Here is a 19,904-nt window from a genome sequence, read left to right on the forward strand (position 1 = left end):
TAAGACCAATTGGTGGCTTTTCACCTCCCTGACGACGTTGGACAAATAACATTTCCCCAGTTGTGATGACCAGGTAGAGTGCCTTATGAATATTTTCCTTTCTGTCACAAAATATACCATACCTCGCACGTTGTCTTTACTGTGTCATGTCCCGGTCCCCTGGTGGGTTGAGGCATGCTGTAACATGATTCACGCACGCACACACTCTGCAGTTGTAACCGTCATCCCCCTGTTGACGAACTGTATTCATTATAAACAGTTGCTTGCACAGTATTGTCGCATTCTTTGGGATTCCTCTTCCCCCATACGGGGCAACCTATGACAGCTTGCTGGGACCAAGGTTCATTCCCCGATTTTGTGCTAGACCATAGAAGATGATGTCATGGAGGACCTTATTGCTATATGCCAACACTATTTTGCGGAGATTTCGAGCTCCACCTGCTGTCACCCCACCTTCCCGGGAAATGTGTAGAGGAGCCTCGGATGATGTCCTTCTCCTCTCTGAATCATGAATGCTACAATAGCGCCTTTACTATGAGGGAGCTTGACCATGCTCGCAGTTCATCCCGATCTTCCACTCGCAATGTCCACATGTTGATGTTGTAGCACTTCTCTCTTCCTGGCAAGCACTTTCTCCTTCATATGTACAGTTGCAAATGGCACTTTTCCCTGATGCAGGCATGAAGCCACTGTCATACACATACCTAAGCCCTGTAAAGACAAACTCCCAAACACCCCATTTCCCTCATCAGCTATGTTTGCGAGATGGTGGAACGTATGATTCACTGTCACCTGGTATGGTGGCTTCAGTATCACAGTGTATCAATCACTACACAATGCACATCTTATGCGCGTCATTCTGCAGTTCACCATCTCATCAATTTGTAAATCCATGTCATGAACGGTTCTCTGCGGAAATGCCAGACTGTGGCCATATTTTTTGATTTGCAGAAAGCCTAAGACAACTGCTCAAGGACTGATATCCTGCGTACTCTATACACAAAATATCCTCTGTACTCTGTACACAGGGGGCTTCCAAAGCCACCTGCCCATTACCTTCACAAACTTTTAAAAGACCAGCCTTATCGGACATCTTTATCCAAGGGAATGGAATGCCTGAAACTGGCTGTGCTGGAACATTGTTCTCTTTACTACAGCCATTGACCCTATTATGGCCTCTACCCGCCAGGCATCGCTGGCTCCCATTTTGTGGGCAACTTTGCAATCTATTACAGTTCTCCATGGACTTGTCTTTGAATGGTGTCTTCAGCGAAGTCTCGATCTACTTTACTTGTGAAGAGTCGACAATGGCTTTCACTTTCCCACTGACAGAACAGGAAATGAAGCTGCTGTCCTGCTCCCAAGGTTGTAGTGCTCCTCCCTCAGCCTGCTAGTTCTTCCATTCCTTCAGATAATCGCCGTGTTTCCATCTGTTGGCAGATGGGGTCACTTTGGCATCACTACTGGTCTTCTCTTCATGGGAATGAGCTACGGGGGATTAAACCTCTACCAATGGCTTGGCTGACCACCTCTCGGCCCTCAAGTCACAAGGAGATCATTTTAGCTAATTTGCGTATTGGACAGTCTTTTCAGCCATACCAATTTAAGTGGTGATCCCCCACCACTTTATGCTCATTTTCATCAATATTTCACAGTTCGCCATATCCTGACCCAGTGCTCTTTTTTTATCCACTTACATTTCAGTGTGTGTTTGCTGTCTATTGCATTTTAATTTTTATCCATTCTAGCAATATGGCAAAGGACATTTAATTTTTGGTTTTACTAATTGACATTGTAAGGTTATAACATAGGTGTTTATGGCCTCAGTTGCCTAAAAGAAAAAAGAAAAATGTATTTTCCCCATCACGACATTCGTCCATGGCATTGTCTAGTGGTGGGAAATGGTCATAATGTTTTGGCTCATCCGTGTGTCTCCAATGACAATATCCTTGTTTCTTTATTCCTCCTGTACATTACAAAGTGGAAGGTCACAAGTGTTCCTGTGACTGTTTACGTTGAATAAAGTGGAACTAACTGCTGTGCAATCCCTTGTATAAATTTTTTATAATATTATGATCATGCTCGTCCAGTACTTTCCGTATTTTCTAGCCTTTTGTTTCAGTTTTGGGGGAATGCTTTTCTGAAAATGGTACCTGTCTTGTTTTGCAGGTAAAGATCATGAGTCACTTTATGCAACAGTGTCCAGTGATTTTAATAACACTGGTGCTAATTCGCTCACTTTTGCTGACTTCTTTTGGCTCAGATCATTACATTCTCTTCCAGACTTTGACCATTTTATTGAATCACTATTTATTCCATGTAAATGTCCTTTTCCTCTAGCAAGCTTTCATGGTAGCTCACCTCAGTCCTACAGACTTTTGGTGTGCTAGTGCTAGTGCTAGTGCTAATTGCCTCAGACTCCAGTGTCTATGCTGAACAGAGGCTTTCTGTCTAGTTTAACACCTTTAAATTAATTTTTGAGAAACAGTATGTGTACATTGTTAATTCTGTCAATTACAATATCTGTTTCACTTTCTTTGCAGCTCCCTGAAAACTATTCTGGCTATGTTTATTTCTGATTCCTGTTGATCTCATTCCCAAGTAATCTGTGCTGCTGGATTTAGATTGTACTTTGCTTTCTTCTAGTTTCTTATAAAATGGAGAATGAAATATCCATGATTTCTTTCTGTCCTCCTGTGGTTTCTGTACCAGTGGATCTATTTGACCTAAATTGTTCCCATCTGTATTATATTCCACACTTCTGTTATAGTTTTACTTGGCTCATTGGTCTTTGCCTCAAAGCATTCCCACTTCATCGCAATCCTTTTTGAGTTTAAAATATAACTCTTTGTAATGATGTTAAAGTTTGGGTGGAATTCAAGTAATCAAACAAGTAGTCCAAATTGAGATATGAAGTTCCCATATAAGTGAGCATTGTGCTGAAATTGAGGAACAGTCACAAACCAGCCATTGTCATGGTGCAACGTGATACATATAAGATCTGGTCAGCCCCCGTCTTCAACCACCAATCTCTTTTCTAGACAGTCAGTAGAACACCCATCTCGAATGCATAAAAAAGGACTTTGTCTGGAAGCTAAAAATATTTCTAGTGCTCTTTTTCTTTGTACCTTTCTGTGACTCAAATACTCCTCTGTGGTGTGCAGCCTTTCCATACTGTTGTTATTCCCTTATGGACTTTCCAGTGCAAGAAACCAATGAGGCAGTTTAAAGTTCAGTCCCAGGAATAAGACATCTGTGTTTGACAAAGCTGAATTTTCAAGATAGAATTGGAGCAAATATCCATTTTTCCTACTAGTGAGTTGAAGGTTGTTTCTGACCTTGGCCAAGTGCAAGAAACATTATATGCCAGGCTATTATCTTTAAACAAGGCTGTGTAGATGTTTCAGAACAGAAGTACATGATGAATAGCAGAATTAAGTCCATGCAACTGGGGACTCAGATGAAGCATTCCTCTTGTGCTGTCTGTTGAGTTCTCAGTTGATAAATAGACAAAGGTACTCTTATTGAGAGAGGAGAGCTGTGAGAGAAGGTAGTGATGTCCAAATAAGTGACCCATGAGGTATCACAGATGGGGCTGAAGATTGGAACTGATACCTAACTTCCTTTGCTCAAAGTTGATAATGACAACCAGTTCTGTTGCCTATCCTACAAAATCAGAGGGCAGTGGAGTATGAGGTTGTTTGCATGCTTGAGGCCCCCACCTATACCCAGAGCATGTCCTCTTGTGACAGTGAGGGGCAGCACCAGAGTGGCAGGTATGTGGATATGTGATACCATGTCTCCCATACTCAATCCTGTAATGACCAAGAAGGTAGGGTAACTTGGGCACGACTTCAGGGCTGATAGTGGGTGGGCCAGGCCAATTCAAATCCTGTGTTACCCTCAGTCTGTGGGTTCTTTGATAGTGCTACATCCTCGCGGTACTCCATGCTCATCTTTTAGCAGTTTTATGATTACCAGGTGTGACTAAACATGCTCCTCTTTTGAATATGGTTTTTTTTAAAGTGACAGTGAACAGACAATTACCCAAGATGAGCTATTTATAAAACTATTTAAATTGTTTGGACTATTGTCTCATATGACATTCAGGGGAAGGGAGGGGAAAAAAATCAGTTGTTTCTGTTTAAAATTCTGTCGACATTCTCTAATTGTGCTTGAATCCGTATTAAGTCTTAGTTCCCCATGAAAAAGTCCAAAGAAACTGTGCAAAAGTTGTTTAAGCAAGTTTTTAAAATCACAGTATTGTCTTTACTGTGTACAGTTTTCATCTCCAAAGTGAGCAATGATGACTGATAAAATTGAATGCTATTGAGGCCAGGTGAAACAGTCACTGATATGGCACTGTAAGGTTTTGATAGCAATGCATTTTTTTCCCCCGAGCATGTTGCAAAATGTAAATAGTGTGAGTGTGATATTGATAATAAGACTCTTTTTAGAACTTTGTAAAGTAGCTGTGGAATGCAGTACTATGGCAACATTCTTCCTTTGGGTAATACAGGGTGATTCAAAAAGAATACCACAACTTTAAAAATGTGTATTTAATAAAAGAAACTTAATATAACCTTCTGTTATACATAATTACAAAGAGTATTTAAAAAGGTTTTTTTCACTCAAAAACAAGTTCAGAGATGTTCAATATGTTCCCTTCCAGACACTCGAGCAATATTAACCCGATACTCCAACTTGTTCCACACTCTCTGTAGCATATCAGACGTAACAGTTTAGATAGCTGCTGTTATTTCTCGTTTCAAATCATCAATGGGGGCTGGGAGAGGTGGCCGAAACACCATATCCTTAACATACCCCCATAAGAAAAAATCGCAGGGGGTAAGATCAGGGCTTCTTGGAGGCCAGTGACGAAGTGCTCTGTCACGGGCTGCCTGGCGGCCGATCCATCGCCTTCAGACGATAAGGTTTCATAACTAACCTTTTTCGTAGGACTCTCCATACAGTTGATTGTGGAATTTTCAGCTTTCTGCTAGCTCTGCGAGTCGATTTTCCTGGGCTGCGAACAAATGCTTGCTGGATGCGTGCTACATTTTCATCACTCGTTCTCGGCCGTCCAGAACTTTTCCCTTTGCACAAACACCCATTCTCTGTAAACTGTTTATACCAACGTTTAATACACCACCTATCAGGATGTTTTAACACCATACTTCGTTCGAAATGCACGCTGAACAACTGTCGTCGATTCACTTCTGCCATACTCAATAACACAAAAAGCTTTCTGTTGAGCGGTCGCCATCTTGGCATCAACTGAGCTGACGCCTAGTCGACAGCGCTTCAAGCGAACAAATGTACAACTAAATGAAACTTTATAGCTCCCTTAATTCGCCGACAGATAGTGCTTAGCTCTGCCTTTTGTCGTTGCAGAGTTTTAAATTCCTAAAGTTGTGGTATTCTTTTTGAATCACCCTGTATATCACTAGGGACCTGAAAAAATCCCATTTGCAATAAACTTGAATATAGATGCAAGTTCTGCCTCAAAATGCAAGAATGCGAGTTTACCTAATAAACAATCAGAAATCCAAGGTGGAATGTAACAATGTTAGTATTTCAATCTATTTCTGATAAAATAATTCATCTGAATACAGTCTGCTATGAAATATCATTTATTAGGTAAAGGATAGTTGTTACCATATAGCAGAGATGCTGAGTCGCAGACAGGCACAACAGAAAGACTGTCAGAAAGTGAGCTTTCAACCAACAAGGTGTTTGTTGAAAATAGACACCCCCCCCCCCCCCCCCACACACACACACACACACACACACACACACACACACACACACACACACACACACACACACACACACACTCTCTCTCTCTCTCTCTCTCTCTCTCTCTCTCTCTCTCTGGTCTCGTGTGTGTGTGTGTGTGTGTGTGTGTGTGTGTGTGTGTGTGTTTATTTTTCAAGAAAGGCCTTGTTCACCAAAAGTTCACTTTCAGACAGTCTTTTTGTTGTGCCTATCTGCGACAGCATCTCCACTATATGGTGAGTAACTACCCTTTACATAATAAATGCTATTTCACAGCAGATTGTATCCAGATGAATTATTTTATCAAGGATAGTTTGAAATACTTCTATTCTCTGTGTATAAAATCAAGAAACTAACCAGTTTTCAGATACTTGTATTGTCACGTCATCTGCCAAAGCCCAATTCTGAAAGAAAATGTGTGTAAGATTGCAAAATAAAGAGCACACCTGTACATAAACACAGTGATGTATTACTGAGTCATTAAACTATGCTCTGATGCCACATCAGCTTTGCCCATTGAATCATCAATATAGGACCCTCGCATGCTCAATCATTACTACACAGTATACTGTACCATGTGAGTGCAATATTGTGCAATGCATGTCAGTTGCGTCACCAAGGGAAATTGTGTTTGCTCCAAATAAATTTCCCCAAAGAACTGAGAAAAGGAAACGACAAAAGATTAGAAAGTGGACTGTAAAATGTATAGAAAAGTACCAGGTCATACTGTGGAGAGATTAAGTTTGCGATTAATCTGAAAATGCCAAATGCCTCATTGTCCTCAACAGCAGAGGAAACTGTAGATCATGATGTTATGGCAGTTAGCAGAAATGTCTGCTTTCTTGAAACTGTTGTTACAGCACAGGCATAAGATCATGTAAGTTATCAATCAGCACAGTTGTAACAACAGAGAAATACATAGAAAATGGTATACATGCAGAATAATTTATACAGTTCATTTGTTTAATTTTTAATTAGTTGTTGCGGTTATGATTCTTTCCTGCCGTGAGTGTGTTCCTGGTCCATTGAAACGTTCACAGAAAGCTTCTCAGACTAGTTCACTCGTTCTGCGTAATTTCTCCTGTGTATTGCAAGGCATAATATTGTGCCCTTCTTGGCCTTGTAATTTCACAAAATACATTGACACACCATCATCATGTCAATAATTTGAGCCTGCAAGGGCCCATAAGACACATGTGAAGTATGGTTATGTGGGGCTCAGCTGTGGGATCTCTACCTGTGTGAGAATAACAATGTGACTGACAACTAGCCATGAAAAAGTGAAAAAGGACGGTGGTTATAATTCATTGTTATCCTACGCCAAAATGGGCACAGTAGCATAAGATGTACAGAAGTCCACTGAAAGTTTACCATTAATTAGCAGTGATAAGTTTCTCTTGCCAGATCTTAATAGCCTTATCACTCTGCTTCTCATTTTGGCTATTAGCTGCAGACATTCTTGTGCATATTATAAAGAAGTTAACAAATAGAAGCAAAGCACAGATGAAAGCTAATCACAACAGCTACTGTGCATTAGCAGCCATGATTGTCGTCCACAGAGTGATATTACAAGGGCGAAGCTTACTGGGAGGTGATGTCCAAAGCATTGTGTATCTCTCCAACTCATTTGTAGACTACTACCGAGTTTTGTGGTCTCATAGAGTTTTATAAAAGTAAGTTGTGTTAGTGGACCATCAGAAATTGTGACATTTTCAGGGAAAAAATAAAGCTAAATGTTTGTGACAAGCAAGGATGTAATTAACATTGCTGCACATTCCAGTCACGTTTTGAACTTACATTTTTTAATCAGACTAAAGTTACAAAAAAGAACAAATACACTTTCCTGAGAGAGAATAATCTTGTATGTAAACAACATTGAATATTGCAGGATATACCTGTGTTTCAAAAACAAGAAAGTCCTAGAATCTTTCAGAAATGTAAAGATGTATGAAAAAGTATTTGAGTATAGCACAACACACAACCACATTTTGCAGCTTCGTAATTCCATATCTCTAATCGCACACCACTGTGAACACACACAACACCCATCAACAGTGTCTTTCACCATAGAATATCCAGATGGCTTTTGGTACTGATGTGTCATTAACTGACATCTAATTAGAAGAAGTAGTACCGTGAGTGACATTATTGTGATAAATCTACAATGTATCGTTACCTTGAAATGAAATGGCACACTGTTATGGCACACAAGTTATAACATGAGAATAACAATATCCAATAAGAAGTCTCCAAGGTTAATTACTTGAGTGCTATGGATTTTAGTGTTCATATTTAGTTCTATGGAATCATGTCATTTTGACATCACTTCACAAGGAGCATTAAGTGGCACTAGTTTCCTCTGCTACAGCAATGAGGAAAACAGATAATGTGACCAAGCTCGTTCTCTGGCCAATTGTTGCTATGATACCTGTAGTGTAAACAACTTGCTGCCTGATTGAGGTATAGCATTCTAAAACAAATGACTATATATCTTTGCTAGTATGCATGAAAACATGGAAGGTTAAGGGTTGGAGAGGGATGTTTTGAACTAAGATGGAAGTAGAAAAGGACAAAAAACTACCACTTCTAGATGTGCTGGTCACAAGGGATGGTGAAAACCTGGGGCACAACTTGTATCAAAAACTGACATACAAAGACCGATACCTGCATAAACTATCAATACACCACCTGAGCCAGAAAAAGAGTCAAATTAATACACTCGTAACATGAGCAAGGTGAATAGGTGCGCTGCAGCACCTCAGATGCGAAATACAACTCTTGGAAAATGGTCTGAGGTGCAACGAGTACACCACAAGTTATATGAGAAGTATAACAGCCAAACACTTGGTGAAGTGAGAAAACAGAAGGAAAAAAGGTCAGGTATGGCCTTTCTGCCATACATTCCCAGTGATGGATGGAATCGGCCATATGTTGCGCAAACATGGCGTAAAGACTGTTCCCAAATCAACAAAGATCAAAGAGTGTCTCAAATCAGCAAAGGAGAAAAGAGACCCACTTGCAGTGTTGGAAATATATTGCATACCATGCACATGTGGAAAATTTTATTGGAATGACTAGACGATCAGTTAACACCAGAATCATGGAACATAAGTGACACTGCTGATGGGGCAGGTGGAGAAATCAGCTGTAGCAGGGCACCGACCACATAGTAAAATTCACTGAGATGGAAGTTCTGACTGTAGAGAAGAAATATCATCACACCTGCTTGTTCAGAGAAGCTATAGAAATACATGAACACGAGAATAGCTTCAACAAGAAAGTAGAAAGCCTCCTGTGCTGCAGCGTATGACCATTACAGGTAGAAAGAGAACCACGCCGGAATTGACTGAGAGAAACACTTGGACTTGGCGTGCCAGATGCATATAGTCTGTCGCTGCTAGCCCGACTCCAGTCCACAACCAGAAATCGAAGGTGAAACTTCGACAATGCCAGCCACTCATGCTGGCAAAACGTCAGAAAAATGATTAGACAAACGTCAGCCGAAGAACCCAAGACAGAAGCCAACAGGCAGTTTGTCAACAAGTGGCCACAGAAGCCTTAACTATTTTGTATACTAGTAGAGGTTGTGTCTGAACTATATCATTTATGTCACTGCCAACCTCAGCAAGCAGTCAACCTGTAACCATTACCAAGTGCTTTGTGCACTCCATTTTACCATGGGTTGTGCATTGCTTGTTGTTTTGTTATTTCAAGTTCAATGCTCATGACACCAGAAGGGATCAGTGATCCCTATGGCAATGTGTCGGCTGTCGGCTCTGCTTTCACAGAAAAATAGAACGTTATTTTAGGCCAGCCGGCCTGCGAGAGGGAGGCTGGATTTGTTCTCCCGCACTGCTCTTCTCACGTCAGACGATCAAAATACTCATTTGTTTACGTTTGTGGCTGACTGGTATGTTATAGTGTCTGCACTGTGACCAGAAAACAAAATTAGTCAACATTCTTCAACCAGCTGAGGATTAAAGTCTGCTTCTCAAAAGGAACAATCAGTTGTCAAAACCTTAAATAGAGCCTAAAGTAGACGAAAAGCAAAGACCATTTTGGAAAAAGCTCTTGAAGTTGTAACAAAAGCAAACATTCCACACATTATAAAGATGAAAACTGTTTAGCCTCTTTCATTGTTAGTTTTTTATCTCCAATCATTTTTTATGGCCAGTTTCATCTTCAGGCACATAGAATGACAATTTTTTGAATTTATACCTTCAATTATTTACAAAAATGCTAATTTTGCCAAAAATAGTTGCTATATTTTCAGATCCCTATATCAGCAGTTGAAATTATTCCTAATTGGAAAAGGTTTATAAGGAGTCAGTTCTGTGATATTCATCATTTCAAAATTGGGCAACTGAATTCATCATGGCTGTATACGTCTTGAAGATATTCACCTGATAAATGTCCCATAATGGTAACCAGAGATGGGAATATCAACATAGTGCACAATATTCTGTTCGAAAATGGGCAATTAAAGTTCTATGCAGTAAACAACATCACATGCATATCAAGATAAAGATTACAATACATTTTGCATGGTGTATTAACTAAGAGGAAGCATCACGCAAGGTGGGCACTGCTTCGTTGCGTGATGACCAAAACCAAATGTTTATGCTATTTGTAGAAGAATCCAGTTGTATTTTTGATTTGAAATGTTACTGTGGTAGGTATGCTGGTCTACTGCTTCACATTAAAAGGAACTTGTGATACTAATGATTCATGAAAGCCAGTCACTCTGTGCCAGAAAATGAGTAGTAGATTTCATTTGTCAAAAAAGATGGCTGGTGTTTTCTGGGATGCTTTAAAATCTTTGTTGTTTACCTTGCAGCGCCTAAAGCAAGTGGCAGATACTATAAAAATGTTTCCAACTAACTATGTTCATTAAAAAGTTCAATGGAAGGCATCTGCATTGCATTAAAAAGAACACAAAAATCATCATTCATGATAGAAATTAAGATACCTCACCATTTAAAATACTGAGAATTTGAAATAAAAGTTGTTAGGTACATCCACTCTATTCACTTGACTTGGCACTTATTGCTTTCCAGCTATTATTAAGCTGAAGAACTTGTCAGCTGTATGTGGGTATTTTGCATAAGTAAACAGCTTTTATACAAGTGTAGCAAGCACAATTTATTTGATGTCGTATGTTCCTTAGATTCATAGTGAATTCATACAGTGTCCTAAAAATAAACTACTCTTTGTGTTCACAAAATACTACTAAAAATGTAGTCATTCTTAGTGCCAGCCTATGTAATATCTGAAAACCTGTTCAGAGTGATGTGGGTGGTATGTACCCAAGTGACCCAGACCAAATTGGCAGCTTCTGCTCATTTCAGTTATGGTTTACTTGTGATAATATGGGCTACTTAGAATCTTTCCTTAGTAGAAAGTGCTTGTAAGCGGATAATGATAAGCTACATGTGTGTTTGGAGTCATGCCAAATGCAAAGGACCTCACAGAGTTCAGTCATTGTTATCCTTATTCAAGTTTGGAAAAATTGGGCTTTCTGCATATGCCACCAGTCCATCATTGCCACAAACTCTGGACATGCTTCAGTGATCACTGCGTACCTGACACAGTCGTGTAATATTTTGTCACAGAGAAGCTAGATGTATGCCTACACTGTAAGTATATTACAAACCTTTAAGAAAGTATTAATTTTAAAAAGGAACCTCAGAATAAGCTACATTCTGGTACAGTGCCATACGTGACCCATCATAGCCCCAAATGTTGCATCCTTGTTGGTTTAGGCTTACTCAAGTATGCGTGGATTTACCATTGGTAGCTTATATATATATCTCATTTCTGTAACATCAACAGAGTCTACTGTTCCAAACAGTAACATATCAAAAGTGTTTACTATTATTACATGAGAGTAGAGTTTTTGGGGGGAAAAGCAATCTTTCTACATTTGGAAAGTGTTAGTGGCACATGCTCACTCTGAGGTTATATGAAAGTAAACAATAAAGTAAGTTTTCAAGTTATATGAGATTGTCTACTCCTGCCACAGCAACAGGGCAAGGATGTGTGATTCTACTGGATATAGGACCATATAAGAATTTTTGAAAATCTTTGGGAGGAGTGACAACCAAATCACCATTCAAGATGGTTTGTAGAATCTGCAAGCATGGAGACGTATCATCAGGTTTTTGGAAACAATCCACAAAATCTCGAATGTAGCAAGGACCTTATATAGTCAATAACCTCTTGGGATGGAATGAAAGATAAAAATTTTTAATCTTACTTCGATAGGCACAGAACTCATATTCAGCAAGTTTTGTCTTCAGATCACATGGAAAATCCTTCGTAGAAGGGATAACTGCATCTGTTAGATAAAGCTTCATTTTGTACAATTCCCAATCAAGTTGAGGGCTTTTGTAGAACCTGTTAGGGGAAAATATGATAGTGTGACCCACCTGCTCAGGCTTGCAATTAATGTGCCAAATGAGCTACTATTCACTTTGCGAAATGTAAATAGCGTGAATTAAACTTTCTGTAATTGTCTTCCATAATATGGAATGTGACAAAAAACATAAACCTCTTGTGAATCATACAGACATTCTATATAGGCAGGTGATAGTGAAGAAACTTGTAAATGATATCTAGAAATAATTTCTGTAATTATCAGTGTGAATGAATCAGCAGAAGGTGTAATTTGTTATAATAGGCCAGTAGAGCAAATTTTTTAAAAAAAAGTAGATGAGTCAGAAGTAATTGCTACCAAAGGTTTTATTGTTTTAATGCCTTCATTTGTGGTCCAATTTGACTACGTGAGTTTTCGCCCTTGGCAGAGTTGTGTTTAAGTGAGAGAGCGTAAAAATGTTCCCCCAGAAGGGATATTTTTGCGGTTTTATGGTTATATCTTGTAAAGAACTCAAAATATCAAAAGCATGGTCCTATTAAAATTGGTAGGGCATTAAATTCTGCATTGAGTGAGACCAGACACATATTTTGTGGATCACCTGTTCCCATACTAGTGCTCGTCAAAGTTGGACAAATATTACATATTTATGAAAAATTTTCATTTTAACTTCTTGTCTTTGGTATTATCATCTGAACTAACCCATCTATCAGTGGTCTTCACAAAAGTTATAGAGAAATAAATTCTGTGTTCAATGAGGCCAAAAGTGAATTTTTTGGACGACCTGTTTTGGTACAGCTCCACCTTATACTTGGACCATTTCCTATCGTCAATGAAGACTGTTTAAACTGTAGTTCTTCAATAAGTATTATTTACCGTGTATTAAGCATAGCTGTAGCACTCCATGGTACTTGTATTGTACTTAGTGAATATAATAATACAATAAACTATTAAAATTTTAGCATATATGAAAAGATAATATTAAAAAATAGTTTCGTATAGAATGTGATGAGATCTATTCAATTGATGTGAAGATGGAGGCAGAGAAAGAAACATAATTATTGAAATCAATTAGTGATCGTATTTTGTAGCAACAAAAATTGTAGTTAAAGATATGAAGATGAAAAGAGAAAAAAATAGGCAAGTACACAAATTTCACAGATGTCAATATTTGACTGTCGTTGCATCACTGGATTCCTCAAAGTCTGTTATTTCCTATTCGGAGTCTGTCACCCAATCACTCAGTTCCTGAAGGTCTGTAATTTTCGCTGCCCCATACATGCAGTCCAATGTCTGGGTCATCAATTTCATCTGGTTTGGAGGGAATTTGTACAGGAATTCCCCTTGTAGTTGGAACAAATCAGTGAACACTTAATCCCAGCCTTCCACCATCCACAACCACCTGCACACCCATTGCTGCATTTGCAGAAATTTGTGGAGAGCAGAGACTGTGGAGCTGGCACCTTGTAGGTAGGAAAGGGTTAAAGACCACTCTGTAAAGCCTCCCATCCGCAGAGGAATGAATTCATATGGTGTCCTAACCACATGTGCACTTGTGGGTAAGTTCGCAAGCAATGTTGGCGGGCTGCTTCTGACGTTGATGGTAGGGATACCAGATTGAACTTGGATTTCTCGAGATCTTTGGAAAATAGGTCGAATCGCTATTTATCTAAAGTACCTCATGCCCTACCTCCATAGAGGGTTGTTAGTCTTAGCCCAGCTTTGGCAATAACTTCAGGTCAAGTGTCGTGCTCAAAGAATGGTTTGATTTCTTTTGGAAGACATTTATTTTCAACCAACAGCTTGACCACCTACTTTGCCCTACTTGAATATTGCTGAGGTCATACCACATCCACTCATGGTGTGGAGATATGTAAGTGGCCTTCTGATGTCTGCCAGTTTGAAGCTTTTGCGACCAAATACTTGTTGTACCTCTTTCAGCTTATGCGAAATATTTTTGTTGATGGTGTGGCTAGGGCATTGAGCATGATGAGAAGTCTGCATCCTCATCAACTGTCACAACTGTCTCATGCTCCTGTGATACCTCAAGAGCTGTGGCAGAGTTAGCTGGTATGTGTCTTCAGTGGCTTGCTTTACTGAGAAGCCTTTACTTTCAGGCCTCTTGATAAGCAAGTTAACGAGAAGCACTTTATTTCTATCATTGGTATGGAATTGCTCCTGCGACATGGTCAGCATCATTAACTCGATAAAGATGATCTCAGGAGTAGTGTGTCTTTGGCTTTGAGAGAGATGCTCAGCTTATTTGATGCTCTTGGTGGGCAGGTCTTCTGGATAGCCCTCAAACACCACACTTGTCACACTTCGTTTGTAGTATCTTTTTAGGTAGTCGACATATTTGGTTAAGATTAATTGGAATGTTTCACCATTCTTCCACACAACTCTGTGGAGAAGAAATCCATCATTGATGACAAAAGCTGCTCCTTCCCCATTTACCTCACTCAGGGGTGTCATATAACACTGACTTGGAAGTTTTACTCGGTCCCACTGCATCAAACAGAGAGAGGGAATAGAGTGTTAGCTCATGACGGAAGAATTCTTTAAGCTATTCATTGGTTTTCTTGAGGAGCACTATGTAATGGAATACTGTTTCAGTGTTCCCTGGTACATTCCCCAATCAATGGTCACCTGAGATTTGAATCATTGTTTGTTTTTTTCCCCTTTTTCTTTTTTCCTTTTTTTAATATACAAACTTGTCAAAGGTTTGGCCAACCAGATTGAACATTGAGGAATTACCAATTTCAAAGGCTCTTTGGCAGTTGATTGAGTCATCGCTGACAATTCCTGTACTGATGGACATAACAAAATTAGTAACAGGGGAATGATCCTGGGATTGAAACCACTCAGTAAACTTCTGGAGGTCTGCATTATCACTCTGCACTCTAGCATTCCTCACATCAACATGTTGCTCTGAGGTCGTGAGTGATACGGCACAAAACTCTTCCACTTGGCGAGTCACAGTAGCAACAGTTGGCATGGTCAGAATCCATCTACTCAGAGTACTGTCTGAAATGCTGCTATTATGACTGGGCCCTCTGGTACGTTACAGTGAGTGCATTAGGGTCTGCCCATCATAATGTCAGACCACAACCCACGCCAGACCTTCTGACGGAAGCCACCTGTTGAGTGCAAACTGTGTACAGTCTTCCTGACATATTTACTTTTCAAGGCCCATCATGTCTTGTGAATAGATCTTCACAGATTTAGCATACAGAAAAAGCCCACTGGCCTGAAAATAGGGAAGCATTTTCTTATCAGTGGTGAAGTGCAGTTCCCAGTTGCCACTCCACCCAGCCTGGATGAATTGCTTCATCGGAGTAGTCATGTCAAAGTAGAGAGTCCATTCAGCTCCAGCTCTTAAAGTTCCTGTGCAAAGTTTCATGATCAAGGGCTTCCAAGAGACTTGTTGAGGTAGACCCCTCTTCAAGGTGCTGATCTCTTCTCTCATTGTCATTCACTCTTGTGAGGATGACACGTTTTACCCTTTGCCTGACTTCAGTATGAAACAGGCTGCAACAAAACAATTCCCTATTTTTCATTACAACCTATACAATCAATGTGAGTTGGTCCAAATTTAAGGTAGAGCTATATGGAAACAAGCAGTCCAAAAAAATCCCTTTTTGTCTAGTTGAATGCAGAATTTACTCCTCTGTAACTTTCATAAGAACCACTTTATGGATAGGTGGGTTAGTTCAGATGATGTTACCAAAAAATAGAAGTTAAAACGATAAATTTTCATAAATATATAAAATTTGTACAACTATGATGAGCACTAGTGTGGGAACAGTGGTCCAAAAAATATGCATCTGGTCTCATTCAATGCAGAATTTAATGTCCTACAACTTTTAATGTATTCTTTATGAGATAAACCATAAATACCCCTTTTGGGGGTACATTTTTACCCCCCCCCCCCTTTCCCCATCCCCACCATTTAAACACATCTGTGCCATGGAGGAAGTCTAGGATAGCCATATTGGCCCAAAAATGCAGTCATTAAGACAATAAAACGTTTTGTAGCAATTATTTCTTATTTGGACTTTAAGCCTACTGGCCTATTAGTGTATTTTTTAAGTGACTGATTTTCTTGTGACAATGTGTAACATGAAATGCTCCATATCTCTGAAATTTCTCCTTCATGATGAGATTTATATGTTGATATTCCAGATGCTGCCTGCAGCACTTAGCGTTGCTACTGAGGAAACTGTAGATTTTCGGCGAGGCTTACCAGTTGATTATCTGCAGTATATGGGAGTTGCACACAGCGATAAAACTGGAGATGAACGTAGAGAAGCTTTCATAACACAGCTGCATCAGCTGTTTGATAAATTGTGGGAACATTTGCCTATTGATGCAGCTGTTGATCAGATGGCAAAGGAATTCATGCATGATGCATTTCCTCCTGTTCTAACAGAAGGTGAAGTTCTAGTCCACACATCATTGATGATTCATTCATTCATTGCGCTTGTCTTACGGTGTGGTCTATTACCAGATCACAAGATATGATGATAAGTCAGCTCTGTGTTGTCGTGAATACAGTTTATCAGCTGATGACATAACTTTTCTCTATAAATACTTCTATTGCAAAGTGTTTTGGTACAAATATCTTGTTGTTTTCCGCTGTTGTTGTTTCTGTACTCTTGGAATGTGATTCATCTAATGCACCTAAATAAAGGCTGTTTGTATTTTGCTGTACACATTTTACATCGTTTTATCTGTGAAGCATCTGCAGGTGCCTATAATACAGTTTGTTCATGTGTATAATATTTGTTACATAATAATTATAGATTTGTTACTACATTACAGTTTTTTGTTATTCTGTTGTAGTTAGGTGAGAAACAACTTTTTGTAGCACAAGTTTTGTTCTGTTAAATTAATATTTGTTTCATTAAATGCCAAAAATTGGACATCTTGGGTACACAGACCACCTAAGCGCAACTCCAGTGCTACACATATGCACTAATAAGATCACAGATTGTAAGCAGATATAAATATTAATTTAACTTCACAAAACTTGTGCAACAAAAAGTGGTTTTTCACTTAACAACAAAAGAATAAGAAAAAAAACTGTAATCAAGCGACAAGTCTGTAATTATTATGGAACACAAATATTATATACAAACTATATTACAGGTCACGGAAGATGCTTCATAAGTAAAAAGAAGTGAAATATGTATGGCACAATAAAAACAGCTTTTCATTTAGTTGCATTAGATGAACCACATTCCAAAAATAACTTCTGTCCACAAAAAACTACTAGATTTAATTTTATAACTAACTGAAATACTCATTGGTAAGATGATCAGCATTTGTAGTTAGACTTGCCTTTGACTTACAAACTACTTTCAATTTGTTAACATGCTACTATTTTGCATTCTTTCAATCCTTGCTCTTTCACGGAATAATTTTCTAGCTAAATGCTGCACAAGCCAGTAGAGTATCTATTCTGCAAAAATTAATGAGAAGAATATTGTTTAAAGTCAATAGTGGATTTGAAGAGGTGTCTTCAAGAACATCGTGATTTGAAAATGACATGCTCATTGTTTATTTTTTTAATACAATTTGTTGCTAATAGTGAGTTAGTATCATATAATCTGTTGCATACAATAACAACATTCTTTATAAATATAATTTTAAATTTTAACAATATGTACTGTAGAAGAGAGGCAGCTACACATCAAATGTCATGAAAGGAACTGTCGAAATTGTGCTGAGCAACGAAAGTTTAAAAAGTAACTGAAATTGTTGTTTTTGTCGTCGTCGTCGTCGTCCCCCCCCCCCCCCCCCCCCCCCCCAGCTTTGAGAATAACGTAGCAAACAAGAAGTAAAAAGATAATATCTGCAGACACCAAAGGAAGAAAGTCTGTCTTAAAGTTTAGCAGTAACAAACAGTCTTAATTGGCAGCAAATTCTATTTTCATGCATAATGTTTAGCATAACAGCCAGGGTACTTCATAAACCGTTAAAATCATTTGGGCCTGCTCCCAGTACTGTGCTTCCCTACTCAGGAGATTTGTAGCCTCTCTCAAATTATATTTTACTACTGCAATCGATATAAGTTCAATTTACTCTAGTTTGATTTGCTCCATTCTTTTCCAAAGGCTTCATTCCTCTAATTTTCTGTTTGTATTCTGCATACTTTTCCCCATCTCTTCACCATTGTTATGTTCCTCTTCTATATGTTTGTATCTTATGTACAAATTGTAATTTCCATAGCTTCTTCTTTGTATATTTATTTGCTATGGCAACTGCAAATATAAAGAAGTCATTCATAAGCCGTGTAAAATTTACATACTCAAATTACCAAGGATCATAACATTGTTTTCATCATAAAAAGATAGAAATTAGAATACCAATATGTGTATTGTAAGACTGCCTTGAATTCACAGAAGCCATTGCTACTGTCATTACGTTTTCACCAGTTGTAAAAGGGCATACAAATATTTTTAACTGGGGCTTGTCAGTGATGATTAGCAGTCACTTCAACCACTAAATAAAACTAAGACAGTCTGAGAAGTGTGCTGTCTCAGAAAACAACATGACAAAGGAGCACAGAATAGTGTTTAATAACACTAAATTCCTGCGATTGTCACGCACCTAATATCAGCAAAATTTAGTAATTGCATTAGAGTGCGAAACTAGAGATACACCTATACCAGCAACCCCAAAAGAGATAGTCTGCTTGTGTTACATGGAACAAATAGTTTGGTATAGTAAAGCATCAGAGGGGGCAACATGAGACTTAAATGATCCTGGTGGTTGTGGCCCTGATACTGCCTCTCTGTCAGGACTAAGCCATATTCTTCGAGCTCAAGTGCCCACCTGTGGGCACATTTGGTCAGTCAGGAAACTAGGCCATAGCCTGTAAGATTGTATGTACCAGCCATGTGCCCACTGGCAGGGATGGGCAAATGGCCCATACGCACAACAGAATAAGATGTGAACATGATTCAGTAGGGTGATGTGGAAGATAGTCTGTCTTCTGCACCTGCCCTGTGAGTGAGCTGTGGGTGCTTGCAGGCATCTCTGCCTCATGGGGTATAGTTGAAACAGCCTGGAGTGAGATGTGGGCATACTTATATGGATATGCTGTCTGTTCTTTCAGACTTGTCTGACACAATATCCATACAAGTATACAGTTCTGGCAATACCGGCCATGACCACCTCCTTCTGTGCGGGTGCACACACATTCCCGAACTCTTAAGGGACTTGGTAAGAATGTCTTCCATGAATAGTGAGTGTGTTGGCGTGGAACACTAAGTGTGTAGTGTGTGGACATAAAAGGTGAGAATGTGGGTCTCACGGGAGGCATGCATGATATAGTCCCTGCAGTCGCTCTATACTCGGTGGCTCAGATGGATAGTATGTCTGCCATGTAAGCAGGAGATCTGGGGTTCAAGTCACGGTTGGGGCACACATTTTCATCTGTCCCCATCAGCAGCTGAAGGTATTAATATAATTCTAATTTTGAGCTGTGGGTGGTCATATATGATAAATCACAGTGTAAACTGGCAGCAGAAATTTGAGTTTGGGAAGCCTATGGATTCTGTGGCCTCTCTCAAACATTGAGTTTTAAATTTGACTTGTATTATATTCAGAGTTTATCCTGCCCCATCCCTCCCCCTTCCCCAGTTGACTGTGCCTCCCTTTATTTTTCTGCATTTAATTATGATTTGTTTCTGTTTGCAATTCATTATTTCTTTAGCATGTCATTTATCATCTTTCGACCTATCCGCTA

General features: G+C 39.2%; 1 protein-coding gene across 4 annotated transcripts in view; it reads left to right on the forward strand.

The window, feature by feature from the left end:
• The window catches only part of LOC126278370 (ribosomal oxygenase 1), an 84,265-nt gene that overhangs the window by 42,051 nt on the left and 22,310 nt on the right, over positions 1 to 19,904 (forward strand). For all 4 annotated transcript variants that reach the window (XM_049978440.1, XM_049978439.1, XM_049978441.1 and 1 more), the window contains one exon: positions 16,334 to 16,583. In XM_049978440.1, coding sequence (XP_049834397.1) covers positions 16,334 to 16,583 — 250 coding nt within the window. The remainder of the gene's footprint in view (positions 1 to 16,333; positions 16,584 to 19,904) is intronic.

Source organism: Schistocerca gregaria, chromosome 6 (assembly GCF_023897955.1).
Source record: "Schistocerca gregaria isolate iqSchGreg1 chromosome 6, iqSchGreg1.2, whole genome shotgun sequence".
Taxonomy (NCBI): Eukaryota; Metazoa; Arthropoda; class Insecta; order Orthoptera; family Acrididae; genus Schistocerca; species Schistocerca gregaria.